Source organism: Copadichromis virginalis, linkage group LG6 (assembly GCF_057382275.1).
Source record: "Copadichromis virginalis isolate Kocher_CV1m ecotype Utaka linkage group LG6, C_Virginalis_male_GT1.1, whole genome shotgun sequence".
Classification (NCBI taxonomy): Eukaryota; Metazoa; Chordata; class Actinopteri; order Cichliformes; family Cichlidae; genus Copadichromis; species Copadichromis virginalis.
The window spans coordinates 6,821,110-6,843,949 of NC_140623.1; the positions used below are offsets into that span (position 1 = coordinate 6,821,110).

Genomic DNA, 22,840 nt, shown 5'->3' on the forward strand with positions numbered 1-22,840 from the left:
AGAAGCCTCCTACATCAAATCTGCATTTACATATAACCCCATCTTCTTTTCTGATCGGCTGTTTTCAGCTTATTTGTACCTTGTGACAATGAGCCTCCCGTTCTTGGCTTTGGGACAAACGCGAGCTTGGTTCATGTTTGTCACCCTGCGCTGTGATTTCAGACACGTCACAGGGCTCTGACTAAGGCTTCCCACGGTTGCACTGGTGCGCCTAACGGTTTTTCTTAGCTGCACCAGGACAGAAGATAGGTGCAACTGCATCACTTAACACCGCAGTTTTACATGTTGACTTACAGACAATATTGATTTGTAAATGATTAAGTTCTTTATTTGGAGCTCAGTTCTACAAGAAACACAAGTTACTGACAAAGTGCTTAAAGCGCTTCACTGAGCTGAAATTTAACCTCAAAACATCTCAAGACATTCAATGAAAAGAAAATCTAAAAGGACCTCAAAGTGTCTCACGGGCTTCAAACTGAACATCTCGGTGTCGGCACAGCTTGATATCTTATGGACTGTCCTCCATTGCAGTCACATGGCCCTCAGATGGCCAACTCCTGTGATTTGGCCTTTTTCTTCTTTTCATCTTTTCTCATTACCCACAGCTACATCTGCTGCTGTCAGGCCGAGGCTGCTCACCTCTCTGTATCCGCCTGCACTTTCAAACGTACACACACACATAGGCCTACAGGAATATCTGGACCATGGCCAATCAGAGACTATCTTTGATTGGTTAGACCATGATATGGGCATAATGTGTGTCTGTTGTTGACCGCATGGAGACTTTCAGTGTTGTGGGGACTGGCTGGTCTCACCTGTGTGACCTAGGATTTTTTGTTTGAGAAATTTGGTCGCACTCTAGAGCCCTGAATCAGTTGAAAAAGAGGTGCAGGTGGGAAGAGACTACAAACAGCAGAGGAGACGAGAAGATGGTCACACAGACGGTCATTTGGCCAGCCCTCGTTACATGGATATGACAGCAGAGGACTCTAGTGTCCCCCTGCAGTGCCTGGCATAGATGTGTGTTGTAATCTGTTGGTGCTACACAGAGCTTTGGTCCCAAGTGACACCAACACGAACCTCTGTCCTAATGAGGACACACATGTGATCTTTGTCTTAGTGTTTAGGTCTGAGCACAGAGCAAAGATGGAAACCAGCACAGAGACTTCAAAGTGATTCAGGTAGAAACGGAGGCTGACCGCTCCGATTCTACCTGGGTTGCTCGCTTGGTTGCTGTTTTGATCACGTAAACGATGTATATCTCTGCCCCCGTCCTGATCCAGTTTGAAATCGATGTGGAAGAAGTGCAAACTGAATCCCAGCCCTTCTCCATGAGCTATCAGTTAGTCAGATTTTGTTGCTCTATAAAATGACTGCTCAACATAAACCAACCATGATGTAAGCTTTCTAACCAGCTGTTTAAAGTCTCTGGTTCCCACCATTTGAATCAAATACTTGGCAAAACACTTGAGTAACCACGTCGCTCGAGTGACGCTCGGTGGAGTCCTTTATTTACATTTGGGTGGCACATTAGTGGCTGCTAGTATCTCCAGCTTCATAGCCTGCACTCCACGCTGTCTTTTTGCCTCAGGTGGTTAAACAGGGCTTTGTTGTTTCCACGGTTGTGCGTGTCATGCGAAGTGCCGTCAGGAGAACGTTGACGTAGATCCTTTGAAATAAATCTGCCTCTGAGGCTGACGCGTTTGTGTCATCGTTCTGTGCATTAGAGAATGTAAATGCCATTATATCACAATGTGACACTTTATTAATCACATAGTGTTGGCCGTGCTGCAGGTTAGCATCTGAAAGTGTGTTTGAGATGGAGAGGAACAGCTCAACACTTTCACTTGGATCAGGAAGTGTACAAAGTTTAAATGGCAGGAATAATCAAACACGTGATTTATGCAGAACGCCAGCTGATGTTTGAGTGTGAATGCATGGCACGTGCACAAAAATCCCCAGCAATGTACACATCACATTTTAGACAAAATCAAACTGAAACAAATGTTTAGCAAAAAAACATAGTATTACATAATAAGACTCTTTTTTTTTGTTTGTTTTCTAATTCAGTTTTATTTACACAGCGCCAAATCACAACAACAGTCGCCTCAAGGTGCTTTATATTGTACAGTAGATGCAGAGAAAACCCAACAATCATATGACCCCCTATGAGCAGCACTTTGGCGACAGTGGGAAGGAAAAACTCCCTTTTAACAGGAAGAAACCTCCAGCAGAACCAGGCTCAGGGAGGGGCGGGGCCATCTGCTGCAACAGGATAAAGACATGCTGTGGAAGAGAGACAGAGGTTAATAACAGGGATGATGGGGAAACAGGAAGATGAATATTATGGATGCATGTTCTCAAAATACTTCAACTGTAACATTGAAATATTGAATAAAATAAAGTTTCTCTGGTAAAATGCTGATACAGCTGAACACAGTAAAATAAGTAACTTGTGCCTGTCAAACACACCGTCACACCCACATCATGGTTAAAATAAACAGGTGGGCTCTGCCATTACTGCCCTATAGGGACGGAGGGGCGGGATCTATTTACACTGACACAGAGCCGTGTTAGCGTTCACTTCCAATAGTGTAATATGTGAGCCAAACATGAGAATAACATCGGCATTTGAAGACAGCTGCTTTTCTGTCGTGTAGGTGACGTGTTTGACCAGCAGAGGGAGGTGCTTCTGTGGCCCAGCGGAGACGCAACCGGTGAACTGATCCTGTCTGAAAGCATGCACAGTAAGGTAGGCACATCATCACAGGTTAGCGTATGTGCACGCTGCTGTGTGAAGCTGCTATTGGCTGACTGAGAGACGATTCCGTGTTGCTGTGCAGTCTCCAGATGTGGAGCTGGTGGAGCCGGAGGCAGTGCTGGTGAAAGAGGAGAAGGTGCAGGCAGCCACGTCTCGAGATGAAGCGGAGCAGAGTACGTCACTTATAGGAGATGATGGTGAGTACAGACAGAAACACTAAGGCTGCTGAGTGGACGAGTACTGACACTGGGACATTTCCACGCAACATGCCGTGCTGCAGTTTAAAAATCTTAACACCTTCGATCAAATCGGTCGTAGTTTAAACCGCACATGCACGTGGTTGGAGGCGTCGCCTCAGAGGAACAAGGCTCGGCTTTTTTCTGTGGGTTTGCTCCTCCCACAGTCCACACACATGCATGTTAGGTTAGTTGGTAATTCTGAAGTTGACCGTGGACATAAAGCATGAGTGGTCCCAACACAGACACACAGCTGAGCGTGTGGGGATTCCCACTGGGAGAGCACTCAGAGTGACCGTGATCAGATAATAACAATACTAACCCATCCAAAGAGACGGCACACAGGTCTGTCATGGTGAACAAATCACTACTGTCGTTTAACTGGATGCAACATCTGTACAACATCTGTACAACTGAACCCTTTTATGTGTCATTAAAATGATACTTTTTAAAGAAAACGTCCTAAATGAGTAAATAAGTGTGTTAGTGAGTGACAGGTGTGACCTGTAGGTTTAGACGCTGGTGTGCACAGACAGTATTCAGGTTAGGATGTAGGTGTCAGTAAAATAGTTTCTTGGTCACATTTGTGTTTGGATTGAAGCACTCAAGTCCTCAGAAGGCAAAGCTTTACATTTGTAGAGTAGGTAGGCTCACATCGTACACATTTGTAGCTCTGACTGTACTCGTACAGCCTAAACTCGGACATGAAGACGGTGCTCTGTCCTCCTGGAGGAGTTTTACATGAAGAGGAGGAACAAAAAGCTCAGATCTGCTGCATCAGATCAGAGTGTGTGTGTTAGCCTCACACAGAGCGAGCGTGTGGCTGCTCTCAGGTTTGCTGTGCGGTTGCGTGTTGTTGTACGCTCCTACAGCAGGTCTGCTTTTAGGCACAAATGTAAACTGCAGCTCTAAGCAGCGTGCTTACAAGCTGCGCTCTGCATCAAATGCATCCAAGCAAAAACAATGCATTGAGGAGTTTTTATAATTTCTACAACAGAGAGGTTCACATATTTCAGGACATGAGTGCTGCAGGTAGAACAGAGCACAGCAGGGTTTCATATCCTCTAAAGCTGTTTGTTTGGATATGAAACATGTTTGACCATGAAAGAGTTAAAACACTGTAGAACAGCTCGTATATTAAAAACATTAAAACAATGCAAAGCCAAACAGGACACGCTGTTACAGCCATGTTGCTTCATAACAGCTGTGACTCCTCCCACACCGAGTGTGATGATGAGCAGGGGCAGGTAAAGTTCACATGTGAGAGTCGGTGGACATTTCCTTGCATATTTTATATCCTGCTTAGACCGTCGTGGTAAGAAAGTCGTCTCTTATTTCTGAGATTTGATGTGTCGTGTTGTGAAACTGCAGAGAGCTCAAACAGCAGTAGTTTCTGGTCTTAGGCTGTAAGCTCAGATATCGATGTGGTCTTCAGTTCTCCAGGCTCCTCTGTCAGGTTTGAGCCCACGCTGCTTCAGTAACGATGGGCGGTGTGACCGCCCAACAATCAATATGCTGCCAGTCAGACTCTGTGCAGATCTGCTAAAATATTTTCATACAAGAATCTATTTAACATATTAGAGACCTCAGAGGAGGTTTCACAGTGTGGTGGTTAATGGAGTCACTCACAAAGGGAATGATTGCTGGTTCTTTCTTTGGCCCGGTGAGGAAGGCCATCCGACAGAAAGCTTCCGTGGCGACTCTGTGACGGCAGCAGCCAACGGTATCTGTTAGAGACTTTGGAGAAACGTTGTTGTGCCTCGTTCTACATCTGTGACTCTGAAAGTCGTCTCCCTGTTTTCCCTGAGAGTGTGCAGAGCTGCGTATCCACACGTGTTACAGCCAGTACTTAAATAGCAGTTAGCATTATAGAATAGTGCTCTACTAATTGAGTGTAATGGTAAACTGAGTTTTCTTTCTGTGTTTGAAGGGCTGATGGAGTGTGTCCCTCATGGAGCTGAAGGTCAGATGCCTGGCCCCGAGGACCAGGACGCCCAGTCCGTGTCTACTCGATCCCAGTCGCAGAGCCAGGCGTGCAGGACGAAGCTTACCGGCAGCAGGGGAGTGGAGGTCAGTGGCTCCTCTCCTCTTAAGTGTGAACTCACTGCTTCTGTTGAAGGCAGAGACTCGCTGCAGGAAGTGGCGATCCCACACCGGTACGTCGACGATGGCAGCAGCGACTCAAAGTTTGACGTCTTGTGTGACATCGATAAAACCGGTCACTCGTTGGTCGGGGAGTTTTTTGACGAGCCCTCAAATGTTGACGTGGAAGGAACGAGTCCGTCGTGTTCGTACTCGATGGCGGCCGTCGATTTGCCGTCAACTTCTTCCGGTGTTAATGGCTGGAATCGCTATGACAACGTGTTTTCCTTGCCCCGGCCCTTCACTGACGGCAGCAAAGCGTTCCCGCGCACTGGCAGGGAAAGACTGTTTGCCTGCAGCTACTGCGGCAAAGCTTTTAACCGGCCCAAGAAAGTGGAGATACACCAGCGTGTCCACACAGGGGAGAAGCCTTTCAGCTGCTCCACATGCGGGAAGATGTTCTCAGAGGCCGGGAACCTGAGAAAACACCAGAGAGTCCACACTGGGGAGAAACCGTACACCTGTGGGGTGTGTGGCAGGGGATTTGCCTGGATAAGAAACCTGAAAACACACCAACAAAAGAGCCACGCTGACGTTTACAACGCAGAGACCTGGGAGGGTAAATGAGCTGCATTTGTGTGAAAGGTGCAGAGACACTGGAAGGCCGCTTTGTGCTGGACAGAATGGAAAGTAAATCTGTGGCGACTACAGTCGTTGTTTTTACACGAGTGAAATTTACACTCCTCCCACATGATACTCAACATTGGAATCAGGGCAGTGTGTCAGCTAGCCGTTACAGCAGAGCTGTAAAGCAGAGTGAAGCTCTGTTTGCTTCCACATCTGTGTGTGTTTCTGTAAAAGCAGGCAGCCAGGCCTCCTCTGATTGGTCAGGTCCAGTGTCCTGGTTCTCGCTCTGCTGGTTTGTGTATGCCCCCGTGCAGGCGTCGTCTGTAAGCCAGACGCTGTGGTGTTATAGATGTATGATTTGTAAAAAAACACGTCAACATAGCATTTTGTTTCATGGCGTCTAAAATAATAACTTTATGATAAAACAAATCGTAGTTTACAAAAAGATGCTTGAAACATTTTCAGGAGGCTGAATAGAAAAGGTTGAAGTTACATCTCCAGTCGTAGAACCAAAATCAGCACCCAGGCAGGGCTGTAAGACAGGACGCTATGTCTCTGATGGCGATATAAAAACGTCGTTTCATTTTACACTGTCGTTTGTTTCATGGTGTCACACAATAAAGTGTTTACAGCAATATCATGGTCCTGATGGTCGCTGTAGTGGCTACATTCATTTCTTAACGTTCTCTGTTTCTCTTATATTTAATATAACCACACTACAGACGGACAAGCGCCTGTTTTTACATGTTGTCGTTAGCAACAACGACGGTAAACCCAGCATGAGGCTCCGCCGTCCTCTTGTTTATTTTCCACATAAACCTTTCACAATAAAGCTTAAGATCCTGTTGAGATTTTTCAAAATAAACTGAAATGATGACAAACAGAAGGACCAGTCCAAACAAATCGAGGACCTTATTGGTAACCGAGGGGCCACCTCTGTAGCACGGACGTGGTTTGGTTATGAAGAGTCTGACACGGACCAGAACAATCATGGTGCAAACTGGTCTCAGACTCAAACATGACAAACCTCTTCTACCACCTACTGTTACGCCCCTGTCGAGGGGTACAGGAACGAAGCATAAGCTGAAAGAAGAGTGACCCCGCCCTGGTCCCCAAAACCACACCACAGCCGATTTAGATGTGAAAGTGGTTTATTGTGCCTAAACTGAAGCGTGACTCCGGGCTGAACAAAGGCCAAAATAACAAACAAAACCAGTCAAGGGGGTGCTACCTGAACCCTACGTGATAAAAAGAACAAACCAAAGACAAATGCCCCAACTGAATAAACAGGAGAAAATAATACAGAAAATAACAAGGCAGCTCACCCTTCGGCTTCAGTGACCATTTACACGTGACTCTAAACTACACACTACATACAGAAGCTCAGCAATCCTCAGGAGCACACACGCGAGTAACACAGGGTCTGGAGGCCAAGCATGGGTCTGCTGCTGCTGTCAGTGTTGCCAACTCCTCAGTAAGGAAAATCGCTATTGGCTGTCCTAAAAGTTGCTAGAAGTCGCCAAATGACGTCATCGCCTAATCTGCATAATTGGTCATGCTAATGTAATTGTAACCTATGCTGTTGGAGAGAGAAATAAGATCGTGGAAGAGACATAAAGTGAGTAAAAAACGTCCTAAATGCATTTAGAATTTATTTAGAACTACGAATTAAATTTCTTTTAGCAATTATTGTTTTTTAATGTCACAGTTCCAACCCTGCTCCTTTACCCGGGCTTGGACCGGCAAAAGTGACCCGAAATGGGCGCTCTGGTGGAGTTACTTTGTGTGTGTGTTTATAAGTAGTTTTAAACCTTGTGATCCACAAAACAGTAAAAGAGTAAAAGAAGAACTGACTGCGTTACAGTCAGTGCGGAGCAGCGGCTTCGCTCATACGCCATTCATTTGCCGTTTGGATGCACAGGTGTGAACGTCTCCTGCCCTGATAGCAGCTGGGGAGGACTATCGTCCGCCCGTGAGCGCTTTGGCACGGGTGAGGTGTCCACGGCAGCACCGCTGCTTGTTGAGAAAAAGAGCGATACGCATTTTCACGTCAAAAAGTCGTCATAAATAAGTCTCCAGTAACACCAGAAAAAGTCGCCAGATTTGTCGCTAGTCGCTTTTTAGAAAAAATGTCGCTAAGGGGTCTGAAAACTCGCTAAATATAGCGACGAAGTTGGCAACACTGGCTGCTGTCAGCTGCTGGTGACAGATTTTCAAAGCAGCCACATGATCAGGGGACCAATCAGCAGCCGTCAGCTTCTCCAATCAGGGACCTGCAGAGACTTTTAAAGACGCAGACAGGCAGAACGAAAAACAGCCACCACGACACATTATGGCCAGGGCCGTAACACCTACACAAGAATCCCCTGACAGAGTACGGAGAGAGTTTACGGACGAGAAGCAAAAAGAGCCGTCAGGTGCTCCAAATAAACCTTAGACTCTCTACACTCTGCAGGCTGTTTAATGCATCGGTCTAAACACTCGACTGCAGGTACACGACGCCCAGCTGAAAACACTTCACGCAGGTCGAGTCGGCCGAGATTCACAGAATTTACAGCAAATTCACTATTTTGTGATATATATGGTTGTGATTTGGGATTTTGGTCATATCGCACAGCCCTACACCCGGGTTAAGAGCACATGTTGTTCAAAGGCTCAGCACTGTGCTACCTTTACCTGTGCTGCTGTGGATGAAGCTGCATTAGTTTGATCAGTGAGATGTGCAGACAGCAGATTAATGTGTGTATCACTACTGTACCAGGGGACAAACTGCAGCGCGCTCTCGGTAGTGAACGAGCGCGTCAGCCAGTGCAACGACGTGACTCGCCCTCACTGTGGCACAGAGGAATACGATGTGTGACGAGACCTGAAACCGTGCTGCCGTCAGTGCACGTAGTGACCTGCTGTCAAAGGTTTGTGGCCCACAAAAGCACGTTTACATCAGCTGTTACATTAAAATGTGTCCAGTCACATTTACAGACTGGCTGTTTTAACCTTTGGGAGGGAGACTGTGCTAAGCATGAACACTGCTAACCTAGCAGTTAGTAACAGTGATGTTTGTCACACGCTGTTGGGTTGGAATTGATCTGAAATGGCTTTGTTTGAATTGCAAAGTATTTTAGTTACCGAGTCTACATTTGTTTGTAGCTCATGTTAGCGTCAGAGCATTGCTCATTTTGGTAGGTTTCCACTTTCTGCATGCATCATTTCATTAAGGAATAAAATGTTGTCTTTTACCTCAAATGCGTGGGTTATTTGTTTTCAGACCCTGCAGAAACATTACAGCTGATAAATGATAAATAAAGCTTCAGATGTAACCCTTGACACCTGCATGAAGGCGTCCTCGGCTGTTGTACTGCATACTAGGCTGGGTATCGTCACTGATTTCTAGAATCGATTCGGTCCACGATTCCATTCGATTTGAGTCGGGGAAATTTTGCCTCAGACAGTCAGAAATATTATAAGTCAGATCATGCATCAGTACATTTCCATATTTTTATATCTATAAAAAGAAAGCTGACACTTGTGAGACTTTATCAAAGGTGTGAGCGTCACAGCAGAGGCCTTTGTGTCAAAGTAGCTGAAGATAAAACACAGAAAAGCATGAAGGAGAATTTCCTGCCCTGGATTTTATAATAATATTCTGCAGTAGATCAAAAACGAAAGAAAACCATGAATCAACACATGAACATTACCTGATGCTGCTGAAGTGAAACAGAGCAAACTTACAGCAGTTTTACAGACACAGCTGAGAGTTTTGCAGTTTTGCATAATTTTAAAAAGTTTACATTTGTTCAGTATTGAACAGCAGAAATTAGGTTTTCTTTTCGGAAGTAAGTAAAAGGAAAAAAACAGCGTCCGACAGGCTGTAAACAACGGTAGACTTGTGCGTAACAAGCAAGCGAATAATGCAGAAAACAGATTTTTAGACGGGAAACTGTTGTTGGAGAGAGAGAGAGAGAGAGCTGTGCATCGTGGTGGAAGCAAAACAGCAAAAGTCAGAGTGAATTCACGACGATGTTTATGTGAAGCGTAGTTTGGATCTTCTTTTGCTGCTGGTTCGGTCAATATTGTTTGGAGAGCGATAAAACTAACAGCTTCAGAATCAGCGCAAAAACGACGTAAACACAAAGCTCGACCCGCCGACACATCAGACTCAGCGAGCTGTCGGCTTTCAGCCCCGACCGTGTCCGTGCCGTCGGTGAGAAAGGCGACATCTCACTGATCCTGATCCGTCGGCGGGTCGAGCTTTGTGTTTATGTCTTTGAGCAGAATCCGTGTTCCTGCTCTCATTTACTGTTTGAGCTGTTTGGTGGTTGTTGGAATTTTGTGAGGTTTAACCTGAGATTCTGACGTTTCGGGCAAAATAAATTTACATTTAAAAATCGATTCAGGATTTTAATGAATCGATATCACATTATCCAAGCCAGAATCGATTTTAATTGATAAATCGATAATCAAAACCCACCCCTACTGCAGAGGTTACTTCAAATCAGTGATAATAACACAGAAATCACATTTGTCCATTCATCCATTTTCTAACAACTCGTGGGGGTGGCAGTCAAGCAGAAAACCCAGATCTCCTGCTCCCTGGCCATCCAGAGGTGCTCCCAAGCCACCTGAGAGAGGTTGCAGGAAGTCACAGCTCTACTCTAGTGCTTCTCTACGCTGAGCACTCAAAGATTTTTACACAGCATCCATTCATTCAAGCATTTTTACTATACTTAAGTGCTTTGTATCTAACAATTACGCTGAAGAGCAAGTTAGTATCCTGCCCAAGGATACTAACTAGAGCAGGCAGGGATCACCGCCAACCTTCCAATTCGGCAGTAGAGGAGGAGGATGACCTGCTCTACTTCCTGAGCTAAAGCCACCACATGACCTCTTGGGACCACCAAAAAATATACCTTCCAACAGGGACGGCTCAGGCAGGCAGTATGGACCAAGCTGTCACTGCAGTTCTGAGGGACTAAATGGACCAGACCACATACTCCTGAAGCCCCGCCCACAGGATCCCCTGAGGGACGTGACTGAATGTCTCTCCCACCGAACACCTGCAGACTGATTGGACAAACTCCCTCAAATAACCTGAAGAGGATAACGAGCTAGTCCGGTTTTGACCAAGGTGGAAACCAGTAAATTGTTGTTTACTCATATTTCTTGACCTCCGCGCTGCGTTTGATTGTGTTACCATAATATTTAATAGGCTCAGTGTTTTGGCTGGTATCTCCAGCTCAGCACTAGACTGGTTTTCTTCTTATTTATCTGGAAGGACATTGTATTTGGGTGAGCAAGTTCTCCTTTTATACTGCATCTCTAAGCTGTGGGGCTCAAAAGGTTCAGTGTGGGGCCATTGTTGTTTTCCTTTAATGTCCTTTTCTAGTGTTTCTTGTTTCTGTGGCGCAGACAAATGTTTGAGCCTCAGCAGCTGGATAGGCTGTCCACACTAGTTCACTGTTTATCCCAGAATTGTGACCGCCTCTCCAATAATAAATATATATATTATCTTTAGTTCCAACAAGACTGAGGCTACATTATAGCTCCTGCTGATATGTATTCAAGAATCAGCTCCTCTGTGAAGACCCGTTTTCCTAATCTTGATGTCATGTTTAATTCTGAACGTTGGCTCACATGTATAGGGTCGATGTCACGCTCCTGTTTCTTTTCTACTCTAAACTGTGAGCTGTAGTGTTGTGCTCTGAACCAGAGGAAACCGTTCATGCGTCAGCGTGCCTAGACCACTGTAATGCTTTTTACCAGGATATGTGTATCGTCTCATTCATGCCTCCCAGTCATACAACATGCTGCACCTAGCAAGTTCACATTACCCTTTTATTAATTTTCAGGGGCTTTCAGTTGATTTTAGATTTCAAATTCTCACACTTACATACAGACAAGCTCCAAAATACTTGCTGTCTGCGGTCTTTGCTCACAAGCTCAAAACCTAATAGTTTTTGCTCGTATAAGACTGAAGACTGGGCGGCACAGAGCGCTTGAGTCTGTTCCCGGCTCTGTTCAGTCAACTCTGTGGAGTCTTTCAAAACACAGTTCAAACCTTTTCTGTGTAATCCGGCTTTCTGCTGACGTCCTTTGGTTTGTTATTCAATTCAGTTTTATTTACACAGCGCCAAATCACAACAACAGTCGCCTCAAGGTGCTTTATACTGTAAGGTCGACCCTACAATACTACATACAGAGAAAAACCCAACAATCATATGACCCCCTATGAGCAAGCACTTTGGCAACAGTGGGAAGGAAAAACTCCCTTTTAACAGGAAGAAACCTCCAGCAGAACCAGGCTCAGGGAGGGGCGGGGCTTTTTTCATGGTTCTGTATTGCTATTAATTGTTTTGGAGTGATTGTACAGTACTTTGTGACTTTGATGTCTAAATAAACTTCACTATACTTGAGTTCGTATTCTTTTTTCACAGTTTTCACTGGTATCGTGTTGTGTATTGCATCAGACAGTTCCTATGTTTTCTTTGTGTGGGCAGAAGGATGAGGAGCCAGATGTGGTGCTGGTGAAGGTGGAGGAGGTGGAGCCAATGACGAGACCTCGGAACCGGCCGTGCCTCAGCATACAGGAGGGTGAGCAGACCCGTTCACTGTGAACTGTAGATCAGTTTAGGAAATGTTCTGACTCCGACTACAGCAGCCTGATGACATCAAACGTGTCCCCTCGAGGGCTACTGTTGCTGTCATTTGGTGCTATATAAATAAAATAGAACTGAGTCGTCAGTCATCCTATTGCATCATCTGATGTTTTGCCCTACATCAAGGATTCTCGCTCCAGAAAACCCTGTGAGAATGTTGAGTCCATTTAACCCTAGCTGGGTGAGAACTTGACTCTGAATCTGTCTGTGTCCAGGGTTGGTGGAGTCCAGTACAGACGACTGCAGAGGAGTGCTGTCCTTTGATGAAACCACACAGATGTCCACCAATTGGCTGTCCGACCTGCAGGACTCTGGGCGGGGCTTCTCAGAGGTCAGCTGTGGCCATTCTTCGCTGTGGACTAATAGGGGGGGCGGTTACAGTGAGAGCCTTCCAGGGCTGTCCTCACACTTCGCTCCACTCTCATATTTGCCTGGCACACTCACTGGAGGAGAGCCTGGCAGCTCTGGGAGGGGATCGGCTGCTGAGAACGCAACAGAGAGGGGATCAGCCGCTGAGAATTCTAGAAAGTTGCCCACTTATCCCTTTGAGCAGAAGCTTCCTGTTATTGATCTGTCAGATGAGTCCAGCCAAAGTCAGGTGTCAAGTCAGACGCAAGCAGGACACCTGTCAGTCCAGGGGTCTCAACAGTATCTGCACCCAGGTCCAAGTCAGGGCCCAAAAAATCCCACGAAGAGGGATTGTGTCTGTAGTTTCTGTGGGAAAAGGTTTCCTGCTCCAGCAAATTTGGAATCTCATATGAGAACCCATACTGGAGAAAAGCCATATGGCTGCACCATCTGTGGTAAAAAATTCTCCCAGTTGTGGAATTTGAAGATCCACAGGAACATCCACACAGGGGAGCGACCGTACCAGTGCTCGCTCTGCCCCGAAAAGTTTTCTGACCCCAGCAACCTGAAAAAACACCTAAAGAGACACCATCCACAAAACATGGCCATACAGTCAGGAACATCTTAGATGAAAGGGCTAACACACTGTTAATGAGTACTGTATTTTTCAGACCATTAGGCGCACTGGATTATATTATAATAATTATATACTCATTCTTCTTGCTTCTTCGACGTCCGTACCATTGATTCATTAATGCTGTATTCAATCACAGCTGCTCTATTCCCATGTTGTTGCAGTATATGAATGACTAACCTCGTATTGTGGATGGATTATCTCAGTTGTTCTCCTGGCTGAAGTTTGGTCCTTTTACAGCATCCTGCCATGCGACTGCATTTGTCTCTAACTATCAGGAACCCTCACATTAACTTTTATCGAGTGGAAAAAAGTTAACATTCATCCTCCAGCTTCACTGTTTATGCTATGCTAACATAGCTGTGTTGCCAGCAATCACGTAGCACATCATTATATACCAGCTAGCCCAACTTCAGTAACCCTGCAAACGCCACTGCTGTTTAGTTTTCTGTCCTCATTTATGTTGGAAGTGATAGCAGAGCTGTACGTTTGAATTTGTTTCAGAAATCTCTCAGTCAGAACATGGTATGTCATGTTTAGGTGGAAGCTAGCGAGCTAACTTCCTGCTAACTTCTAGCTTCATTAAATTTTAATAAATTCTGTTTTCATGGATGCCAGGATGTTAAACTTAATTGTTGCACCTGGTAAAGCAACAAAGCTGATGATTTTATTACAGATGAAAGAATTTAGACAGTTTTTAACTCTCAGTGATGCCGCAGTGTTCGTTTGACTTTGGGACCTGAAGTGGACGGAGTTTAGGACCCAGATTACTCTGCGAGGCTCCTGACTACGGTAGCCGTAATGCTCCAAGCGGTGCGCCTTCGTAGCTTACCAACGTCGTACTAAAACACTTTTGACAGATTTTCCAGCGCCGTGTAGCACATAAAGTCGGATCAGGTCAGTAAGCACAACCAGAATTCATACATAAGGCGCACCAGATTATAAGTCGCGCTGTCGAGTTTTGAGAAAATTAAAGGATTTTAAGTGCGCCTTATAGTGCAGAAAATACGGTAGCCTTATTTTAAAAATCGTGTCCTGGTGTGATTAGTGGGGATAGGTTAATTGATTAATCTAAATTGCCCATAGGTGTGAATCTGTGCGTGAATGTGAGTGCGAATGGTTGTCTGTCTCTGTGTGTTGGCCCTGCCACAGACTGGCGACCTGTCCAGGGTGTACCCCGCCTCTCGCCCTATGACAGCTGGGATAGGCTCCAGCACACACCACGACCCTGGAAAGGATAAGTGGAAGTGGATGGATGGATGGTGCCCTGAGGTTAAAATAGGCTTCAGGAAATGTAGCGTGTACCCTGGCTGTTAGTGGTGTAAATTGACTCGTTCTTAGGTAGTGATTCTCTATTCAAAGCACTTCTACTTTTTCTATGCTTAAGTGCTTTCTGTCAAACATTCACTCCAAGGGATGCATCAGAGAGCAAGTTGGGTTAGTCCTGTCCAAAGCACGTAGACTGGAGCAGCCTTCACATGATTGTGTCCTGCTCTACCTCCTGAGCTACAGACATCCTAAATAATATATTGCATTTAAGTGAGACACTCAGTAAGGGCATTTGTTGGGGTTTAGCATTGCTTTGCTTGGTTTGGCCTGTGGTCTCCAAAGTCAGACGTTTACCTTGAGTATATTAGCTTCACCTTTTGAAAACACAACACTTGTTTTGTTTCAGCTTTAGCATGCTAGCAGGTTATTAGGCCTCTAAAGATGCAGATCCAGTTTTTTATGTAACTCATGTTGTGTAAAGTCATGCTAAGTGTTGCTGTGTGTGCCCAAGGGCAGTTCCAGTCAAATCTATTCCATACTGTTGACAGGAAGTGAAAGCAGTAAGTGTTCATTCTCACAGCTCTAAAGCTCACCATGAGAACATTTGACTGAAAGTTTTTGATTCATTTTTTAACTGAAGCCTTTTGGTCATTAGAAAATGTGTGTGCTTTAGACCGGAGTGATAAGTGAGCCACTGTTCAACATTTACAATTTCAAAATAAAAGCAGAAATCTTTATTTTATGTATGTGTGTTTTATCCATGTAATAGATTGTTAGCCCATTCTGGTGTCATGAATACAAACTCTTAGGAAGCCCTTGTGAGTATTTCTTGAAGATTGGCACACATGTTTACTGGGACTGGTGGTCAGAGGTCAAGGTCACTGTGATCTGACAACACAGATTTTTGCAAGCACAAAAATTCATACACTAATTCTGTCAAATGTGTATCTTATGTTTAAAAGTAATAACTGAACTTTTCTGGCTGTTTGTCTGCATCATAATCCTATTTCACATTTGGTCTTATATTAAATTGTTGACCTTAATCTTTCTGCCACTTGGAGGTGACTGTTGTTGTCATTTGACACCATTTAAATAAAATAAAATTGAACCTCGTAAATTCATTTAGTCTTTACTTTTACAAAAGTCTGGACAAACATGGACACAAACTGCAGCCTTACTGGTTTCCAGTGGTGTGCAATAACCTGGCAGTTCTCCCGTTTCTACTGCTCTCTGCTTAGAAAACATTCAACTTTGAGCTATAACATTGCACATACCCATTAATTTATGTTAGATTACACGTAGTTTCATAGGTGTCGCGGTTGGTGGTTAACATGAAGAGGACCAGATGATGGAAAAAAACAACCACAACAGACTCGAGTCGTTTTCCAGAGCTCTGAATATATTTCTCTTACAGATACAAAGGTTCAAAACCATCTTAACATGAACACCCCAACTCTGCTCCCCACCACACACACACACACACACACTCCAGCTACAAATAACATATACAGTGAAATGCTGCACTCATGTTAACACACCACACATACATCTGACTGAAGGAACAATGGGCTGGGAGGTCAGTTCCTTCATTAATATGCAAATTGTCATGACCATTGATCAACAACCACTGATCAATAACCATGAGTACCATCCACAGAGAGTTGGGGAATGGCTGCAATCACAGCATTGTAAGATGGTGACAGATGTACCCAATTAGGCCCCCTCCTCAATTCAGAGATGGTCTTTCCCTTATCATGGTGTAAATGGCCTTGTACTGATGTATAGCAACTTGAAATACTCCTAAAAATGGCACTACAGCATGTAAAAATATAAAGATAAGCTCTGGCTCTTGGTTCTATGATGGCGCTTAAAGGGTTAACTCATTGGTGTGTGTTATCTGGCTTCATGGACAGATAGAGCTGGGTGTCATCAGCATAGCAGTGTAAATGTATGCTATGTCTTCTAATGATGCTGCCTAAGGGAAGCATGTATAATGTAAACAGAATTGGTCCTAGCACTGAACCCTGTGGAACTCCATAATTAACCTCAGTGTGTGAAGAGGACTCTCCATTTACATGCACAAACTGGAGTCTATTAGATAGATATGATACAAACCACTGCAGCACAGTACCTGTAATACCTACAGCATGTTCTAATCGCTCTAATAGGATATTATGGTCGACAGTATCGAACGCTGCACTGAGGTCTAGCAGGACAAGCACAGAGATGAGTCCACTGTCAGAGGCCATAAGAAGATCATTTGTAACCTTCACTAAAGCTGTTTCTGTGCTGTGATGAGCTCTGAAACCTGACTGAAACTCTTCAAATAAACCTCTGCAGATGATCTGTTAGCTGTTTGACAACTACTCTTTCAAGGATGTTCGATATGAAAGGAAGGTTGGAGATTGGCCTGTAATTAGCTAAGACTGCTGGGTCTAGAGATGCTTTTTGAGTAAAGGTTTAACTACAGCCAGCTTGAAGGCCTGTGGTACATAGCCAATCATTAGAGATAGGTTGATCATATTTAAGATTGAAGCATTAATTAATGGCAGGACTTCTTTGAGCAGTTTTGTAGGAATGGGGTCTAAAAGACACGTTGAAGGTTTGGAGGAAGTAATTATTGAAGTTAACTCAGAAAGATCAATTAGAGAAAAAGAGTCTAACTTAACATCAATGGTACTAAGAGTAGCTGTAGATAATGTTACATCTGTGGGATGATTATTGGTCATTTTTTCTCTAATGATTAAAATTTAATTCAATTCAATTTTATTTATATAGTGGCAAATGACAACAACAGTCGCCTCAAGGCGCTTCATATTGTAAGGTAGACCCTACAGTAACACATACAGAGAAAAACCCAACAAGAAGAAGAAGAAGAAACCTCCGGCAGAACCAGGCTCAGGGAGGGGCGGGGCCATCTGCTGCCACCGTTTGGGGTGAGAGAAGGAAGACGGGATAAAGACATGCTGTGGAAGAGAGACAGAGGTTAATAACAGATATGATTCAATGCAGAGAGGTCTGTTAACACATAGTGAGTGAGAAAGGTGACTGGAAAGGAAAAACTCAATGCATCATGGGAATCCCCGGCGGCCTACGTCTATTGCAGCATAACTAAGGGAGGATTCAGGGTCACCTGGTCCAGCCCTAACTATATGCTTTAGCAAAAAGGAAAGTTTGAAGCCTAATCTTGAAAGTAGAGATAGTGTCTGTCTCCTGAATCCAAACTGGAAGCTGGTTCCACAGAAGAGGGGCCTGAAAACTGAAGGCTCTGCCTCCCATTCTACTTTTAAATACTCTAGGAAGAAGTTCTTGTGGACTTATTCCTAGACTTTTATTTGTGAAGTTCATGAAGTCATTACTAGTTAACGTTAAAGGGATGGTTGGCTCAACAGAGCTCTGACTGTTTGTCAGCCTGGCTACAGAGCTGAAGAGAAACCTGGGGTTGTTCTTATTTTCTTCAATCAGTGATGAATAGTAAGATGTTCTGGCTTTGCGGAGGGCTTTCTTATAAATCTCTGTTGGAGTAGCGTTCAGATAGCTGCTCTGCTCTATGTTGGTACAGGGCATTGAAGATGATAACAGTGGGTGGATTATATTCTTAAACTTAGTTACAGCGCTTTCAGAAAGACATCTACTGTGATAAAGTCTACTCTCCACCGCTGTGTAATCAATTATTGTAAATGTAAATGTTATCAGGAAATGATCAGACAGCAGAGGGTTTTCAGGAAACACTGTTAAATGTTCAGTTTCTATGCCATATGTTAAAACAAGATCTAGAGTGTGATTAAAGTGGTGGGTGGGTTCTTTTACAGTTTGACAGAAGCCAATTGAGTCTAATAAATATTTTCACTCAGACAGTGAGAAATATTATAATTCTGATCATTTATCAGTACATGTTCATATTTTTGTATCTATGTATAAAAACAAAGCTGACGCTGTGAGACTTCAGAGGTGTGAACATCACAGCAGATGTCTTTGTGTCAAAGTAACTGAGGATAAAACATGAAGGAGATTTTCCTGGCCTGGCTTTTATAGCAGATAACCTTAAAAATATTCTGCAGTAGATCAAAAACTAAAGAAAACCATCAATCAACATATAAACACAGTGTTGGTCAAGTTACTTGAAAAAAGTAATCAGTAACTAATTACAGATTACTTCCCCCAAAAAGTTATCCCATTACTTTACTGATTACTTATTTTCAAAAGTAATTAATTACTTAGTTACTTAGTTACTTTTTAAAAACACGATTTACAACCTGAATAGGTGATAAAGTGATAGATCTTTCAGCCCAATTCTACTTTTTCTGCATAATCCATCATACAAAATGTAATCAAATGGAAAAGTCTCTTTTTAACTTGTTTTATTAGTTTTAATCTTTTAACTTTATGCATCAAGCAAACATTTAATTATCTGCAACATTCTCTGACTGGAAGAAATTAGTTTAATATTTAAACCTATTTTCTGCACATTCCAGCACATAAAATAAAATATTTTTTTGTGTTTACACTCAGTCTTTCAAATAGATGCAAGTAAAACACAGCAGAAAATAAATAAAGTCAAAGACTCAGCGGTCCTGTTGCTCTATTTTCACCTGTAAAGCAGGAGCAGGGTAGGTGGAGGTTTACCCTGGTGCAGGTGTGCCGCGGTCAGTGGAAGAATCCGCGAGTTTCTCTGTGAGTTTCCCATCACGTCGTAGCTACTCGGTGCTTGTTCGGAAGTTTAGGGGTTTTTTTCGCTGTAAAAAGAAGTTTTCTTCCCACGCACAGCGGACACTAATGTTTTTGTCACTTTTTATGGAATCAAACTCAAAGTAAGGTCAGTACTTCCACGCTTTAAACGCTGCACGCTCATATTCTCTCTGCACTCGATATGTGATCCATTGTTGATCTGCACACAGCTGTTGTCACGAACGGCGCACTCGCTTACGTCACTGTCGTGAGACATTCTCGCAAAAAAATCACGGTTTTAGTAACGCAGTAATGCAGCGTTCCTACGGGAAAGTAACGGTAATCTAATTACCGTTTTTGCAATAGTAATCCCTTACTTTACTCGTTACTTGAAAAAAGTAATCGGATTACAGTAACGCGTTACTGCCCATCTCTGTATAAACATCACCTGATGCTGCTGAAGTGAAGCAGAGCAAAGTTATAGAGGTTTGATTACAGACACAGCTGAGTGTAAAGTTTCTATTTCTTCGATCTTAAACTGCAGAAATGAGGTTTTGTTGTCAGATGTCATTGTTGAGAAAAAAACAGGTGCCAACAGCACTGAATAGAACTGTAGACTGATGCCTAATAAGCAGAGAGTAATGCAGAAAACAGATTTGAGACGGGAAACTGTTCTTGAAGTACAGAGAGAGCTGTGCAGGAAGTGTGATTTTATCGTGGTGGAAGCAAAACAGCAAAGGTCAGAGATGACGATGCTTATCAAACATGAAGTGTAGTTTGGATCTCCTTTTGCTGCGGGTTCAGTCAGTTTTAGTCGGAGTTACTCAACCTGCAGCATCAGAATCTGTGAAATTTTCAGCCCTGACAGCTTGTCCGTGTACGTGCTGCCGGGTGAACGATCCACGGTGAATGAAATCCATGTACCTGCTCTCATTTCCTGTTTTAGCTGTTCGGCGGTTGTTCAAATAGTTTTGTGAGCTTTAAGCTGAGATTCTGGCATTTCTGGAAAAATACATTTATATTTAAAAATCGGTTCAGGATTTATTGAATTGATGTCGCTTTATTCAAACTAAAATCGATTTTTTAACCCGCCCCTACTAATAACAGATTAAATGCCATGTTGAGGCTGTCATTTTTAGCATCTACATGGATGTTAAAATCACCCACAATAATTATTTTATCTGAGCTGAGCACTAAATCAGATAAAAACTTTGAAAAATCAGACAGAAACTCTGTGAGGCCCAGGTTGTCACGTCTGAAGGTGAAGCAGACGGCGTGGAGTGAGACCCAAAAACATGATGGAGGCAGAGTGAGGTGGTGAACGAAACACAAGCCGTTATTTGGCTGAGCAAAAGTACAAACAAAAGCAAAGAGAGAGAAACTAACAAACACCTAAACTGGGGTAAGCTAAACATTACACACTACCTGAAACATCGAACTAGAACCTGGGATTCTGAGATCTGATTTTCACCCAGGTGTCATCCACATACCTGAACCAAGGACTCGGTGGTGTTCCAGTAACATCTGATGGGAAAACACTGTGAGTCAGGCCTTCATAGTGGAAGTGCTTCAAGGAAACCAGTACTGATGGTGAGAAATGGAGAGAACAACGTACTGGACAAGTTGAAATCGATAATTATGATGACTCCAAATGTGATGTTTGATTGAAGCCGTCATGTCTTTGTGAGGCAGAAATAAGGTGGACACACAAAATCTCCCCTGTTCTAAGCATGGAGCAGAGGCTGTAATGGTTCTTGGGGATTGGCACTGTTGCCCAGTTAATTATAGTCCCAGTAACCACCCTCTGCAAACACATCGCTGATGTCTTCACAGCATCATCAGCCTCACCCTATCCCAGCATCGCCCTGCATCTCCTCCTTCACTACATCCATGAACCTCCTCTGAGGTCTTCCTCTTTCCCGCTCCATCTTCATCATCCTATGTCCAGTACATCCACCCTCCCTGCTCTGCACATGTGCGAACCATCCCAGCCTCTAGTCCTGTCCATCCCGCTCACTCGCAGTGAACACCTGAGCATCTTCAGCTCTGCGTCCTGTCTTTGTGTCAGTGCCACCGTCTCCACATCATACATCACAGCAGCTCTCACTGCCATCTTCTAAAACCTTCCCGTTCACTCTCGCAGCTATCCTTCTGACACTCTTCTCCACCCACTCCACCCTGCCTGCAGCTCTCTCTGGATGGTCCCAGGTATTTAAACTCATCCTCCTTCACTGTCTCTGCTCCTTACATGTTCACCTTTCCTCTGGTCTCATTCACACACGTTTCTGCTGACTTTCATTCCTCTACTCTCCAGGCTCTCCTCCACCCGCTCCCTCATCTGCAAACATCACAGTCCACAGAGACTCCTGCCTGACCTCATCAGCCTGTCCATCAGCGCTGCAGGTCCCTGATGTAATCCCACCCCCAGCTCAAGCCCACCTGTAGCTCCTCCCACACACAGTACCACAGTTCAGGCCGTCTCTCCCTTTATACTCATAGACCTCACACCTCCACACTCCTGCTGTTCCCTCTGACTTGCTGCCTGTCTTCACACTTTCATCTCCGTCTTCATGTTTGATGTGGTGAAGGTTTTAAGCTGGATGACCTTCCTGACACAACCCTTCTCACTTGTTCAGGCTTCGGTGTGCCTCCACCCACACGTATCAATGATTTACACTGTAAACCAGTAAAGGAAATCTAAAAACTGTGGTTTTTATTATCAACCATATCTTGACTTGTTTGTGTTTGGACACAGACAGAAATATCACCCTCACCATAAACCTTCAGCCCCTGTTCTGTGTGCTGTAGTTGGTTCAGATGGTTTACAGTGACCTACAGTCAAACAAACAGAACTGCATGCAAACATACTAGTTTACTCAAAACACTGCAATACTCTGAACTCCAAAAGTAAATGGATTTTGCAGTTTTCAGTCATCTTTGGTCCTGTCCTGTACAGGACAGCTTTCATCTGTGTTTGTTATGCGACTGAACTCTGACCTGTGAATCATTCAGGCATGAACCAGGGTTACATCTACACACAATAGTCAACCAATTGTAAAGGGAGGCTGTCACTAAAACCAAACAAATGTCAAAGATGACAGTTTCACAGGCGTAATATATTTTTGTTGTGTCAAGAAAATTCTCAAAGATCTTTTAGCCAGTAATTTTGCAAAGTGTGGATGACGAGAGAGGAAGTTCCAAACCTAAAAAACTGCAGCAGATCAACAGTATCTGAAAGCCATGTCAGTAAGACATGGGACCTGAGAGATGCATCTGGACCTGCACCTGACCAATGACTGGTCACTAAAGCCTCACCAGAAAAGGTTTCAGTGGCTGTAAAGAAGCCAGAGAAAAGGATCAAGTGTGAACATTAAACAGGAACTGGACTGAAAATCAGTCAAACAGGTCTGATGAAGTGATGACTTTTACATGCTACTTAAACCTCTAAGATCAAATGGATGTCACTATGGAGCAGGTCAGGACAGAGGTACAACAGTGAGGGTCTACAGCCATCTGTAAAACACGGTAGGGCTTCTGGCGTGGTATGGCTACATTTCAACCA

At 44.0% G+C, this 22,840-nt stretch overlaps 1 protein-coding gene across 2 annotated transcripts in view; it reads left to right on the plus strand.

Moving 5' to 3' along the window:
• Positions 1-22,840, plus strand: part of LOC146707074 (uncharacterized) — a 30,738-nt gene that overhangs the window by 759 nt on the left and 7,139 nt on the right. The window contains exons 2-6 of one of the 2 annotated variants that reach the window (XM_085458384.1): positions 2,661-2,752; positions 2,844-2,958; positions 4,928-5,067; positions 12,201-12,294; positions 12,575-12,690. In XM_085458384.1, coding sequence (XP_085314510.1) covers positions 2,661-2,752; positions 2,844-2,958; positions 4,928-5,067; positions 12,201-12,294; positions 12,575-12,690 — 557 coding nt within the window. The remainder of the gene's footprint in view (positions 1-2,660; positions 2,753-2,843; positions 2,959-4,927; positions 5,068-12,200; positions 12,295-12,574; positions 12,691-22,840) is intronic. The other variant, XM_085458385.1, reaches the window with a different exon arrangement.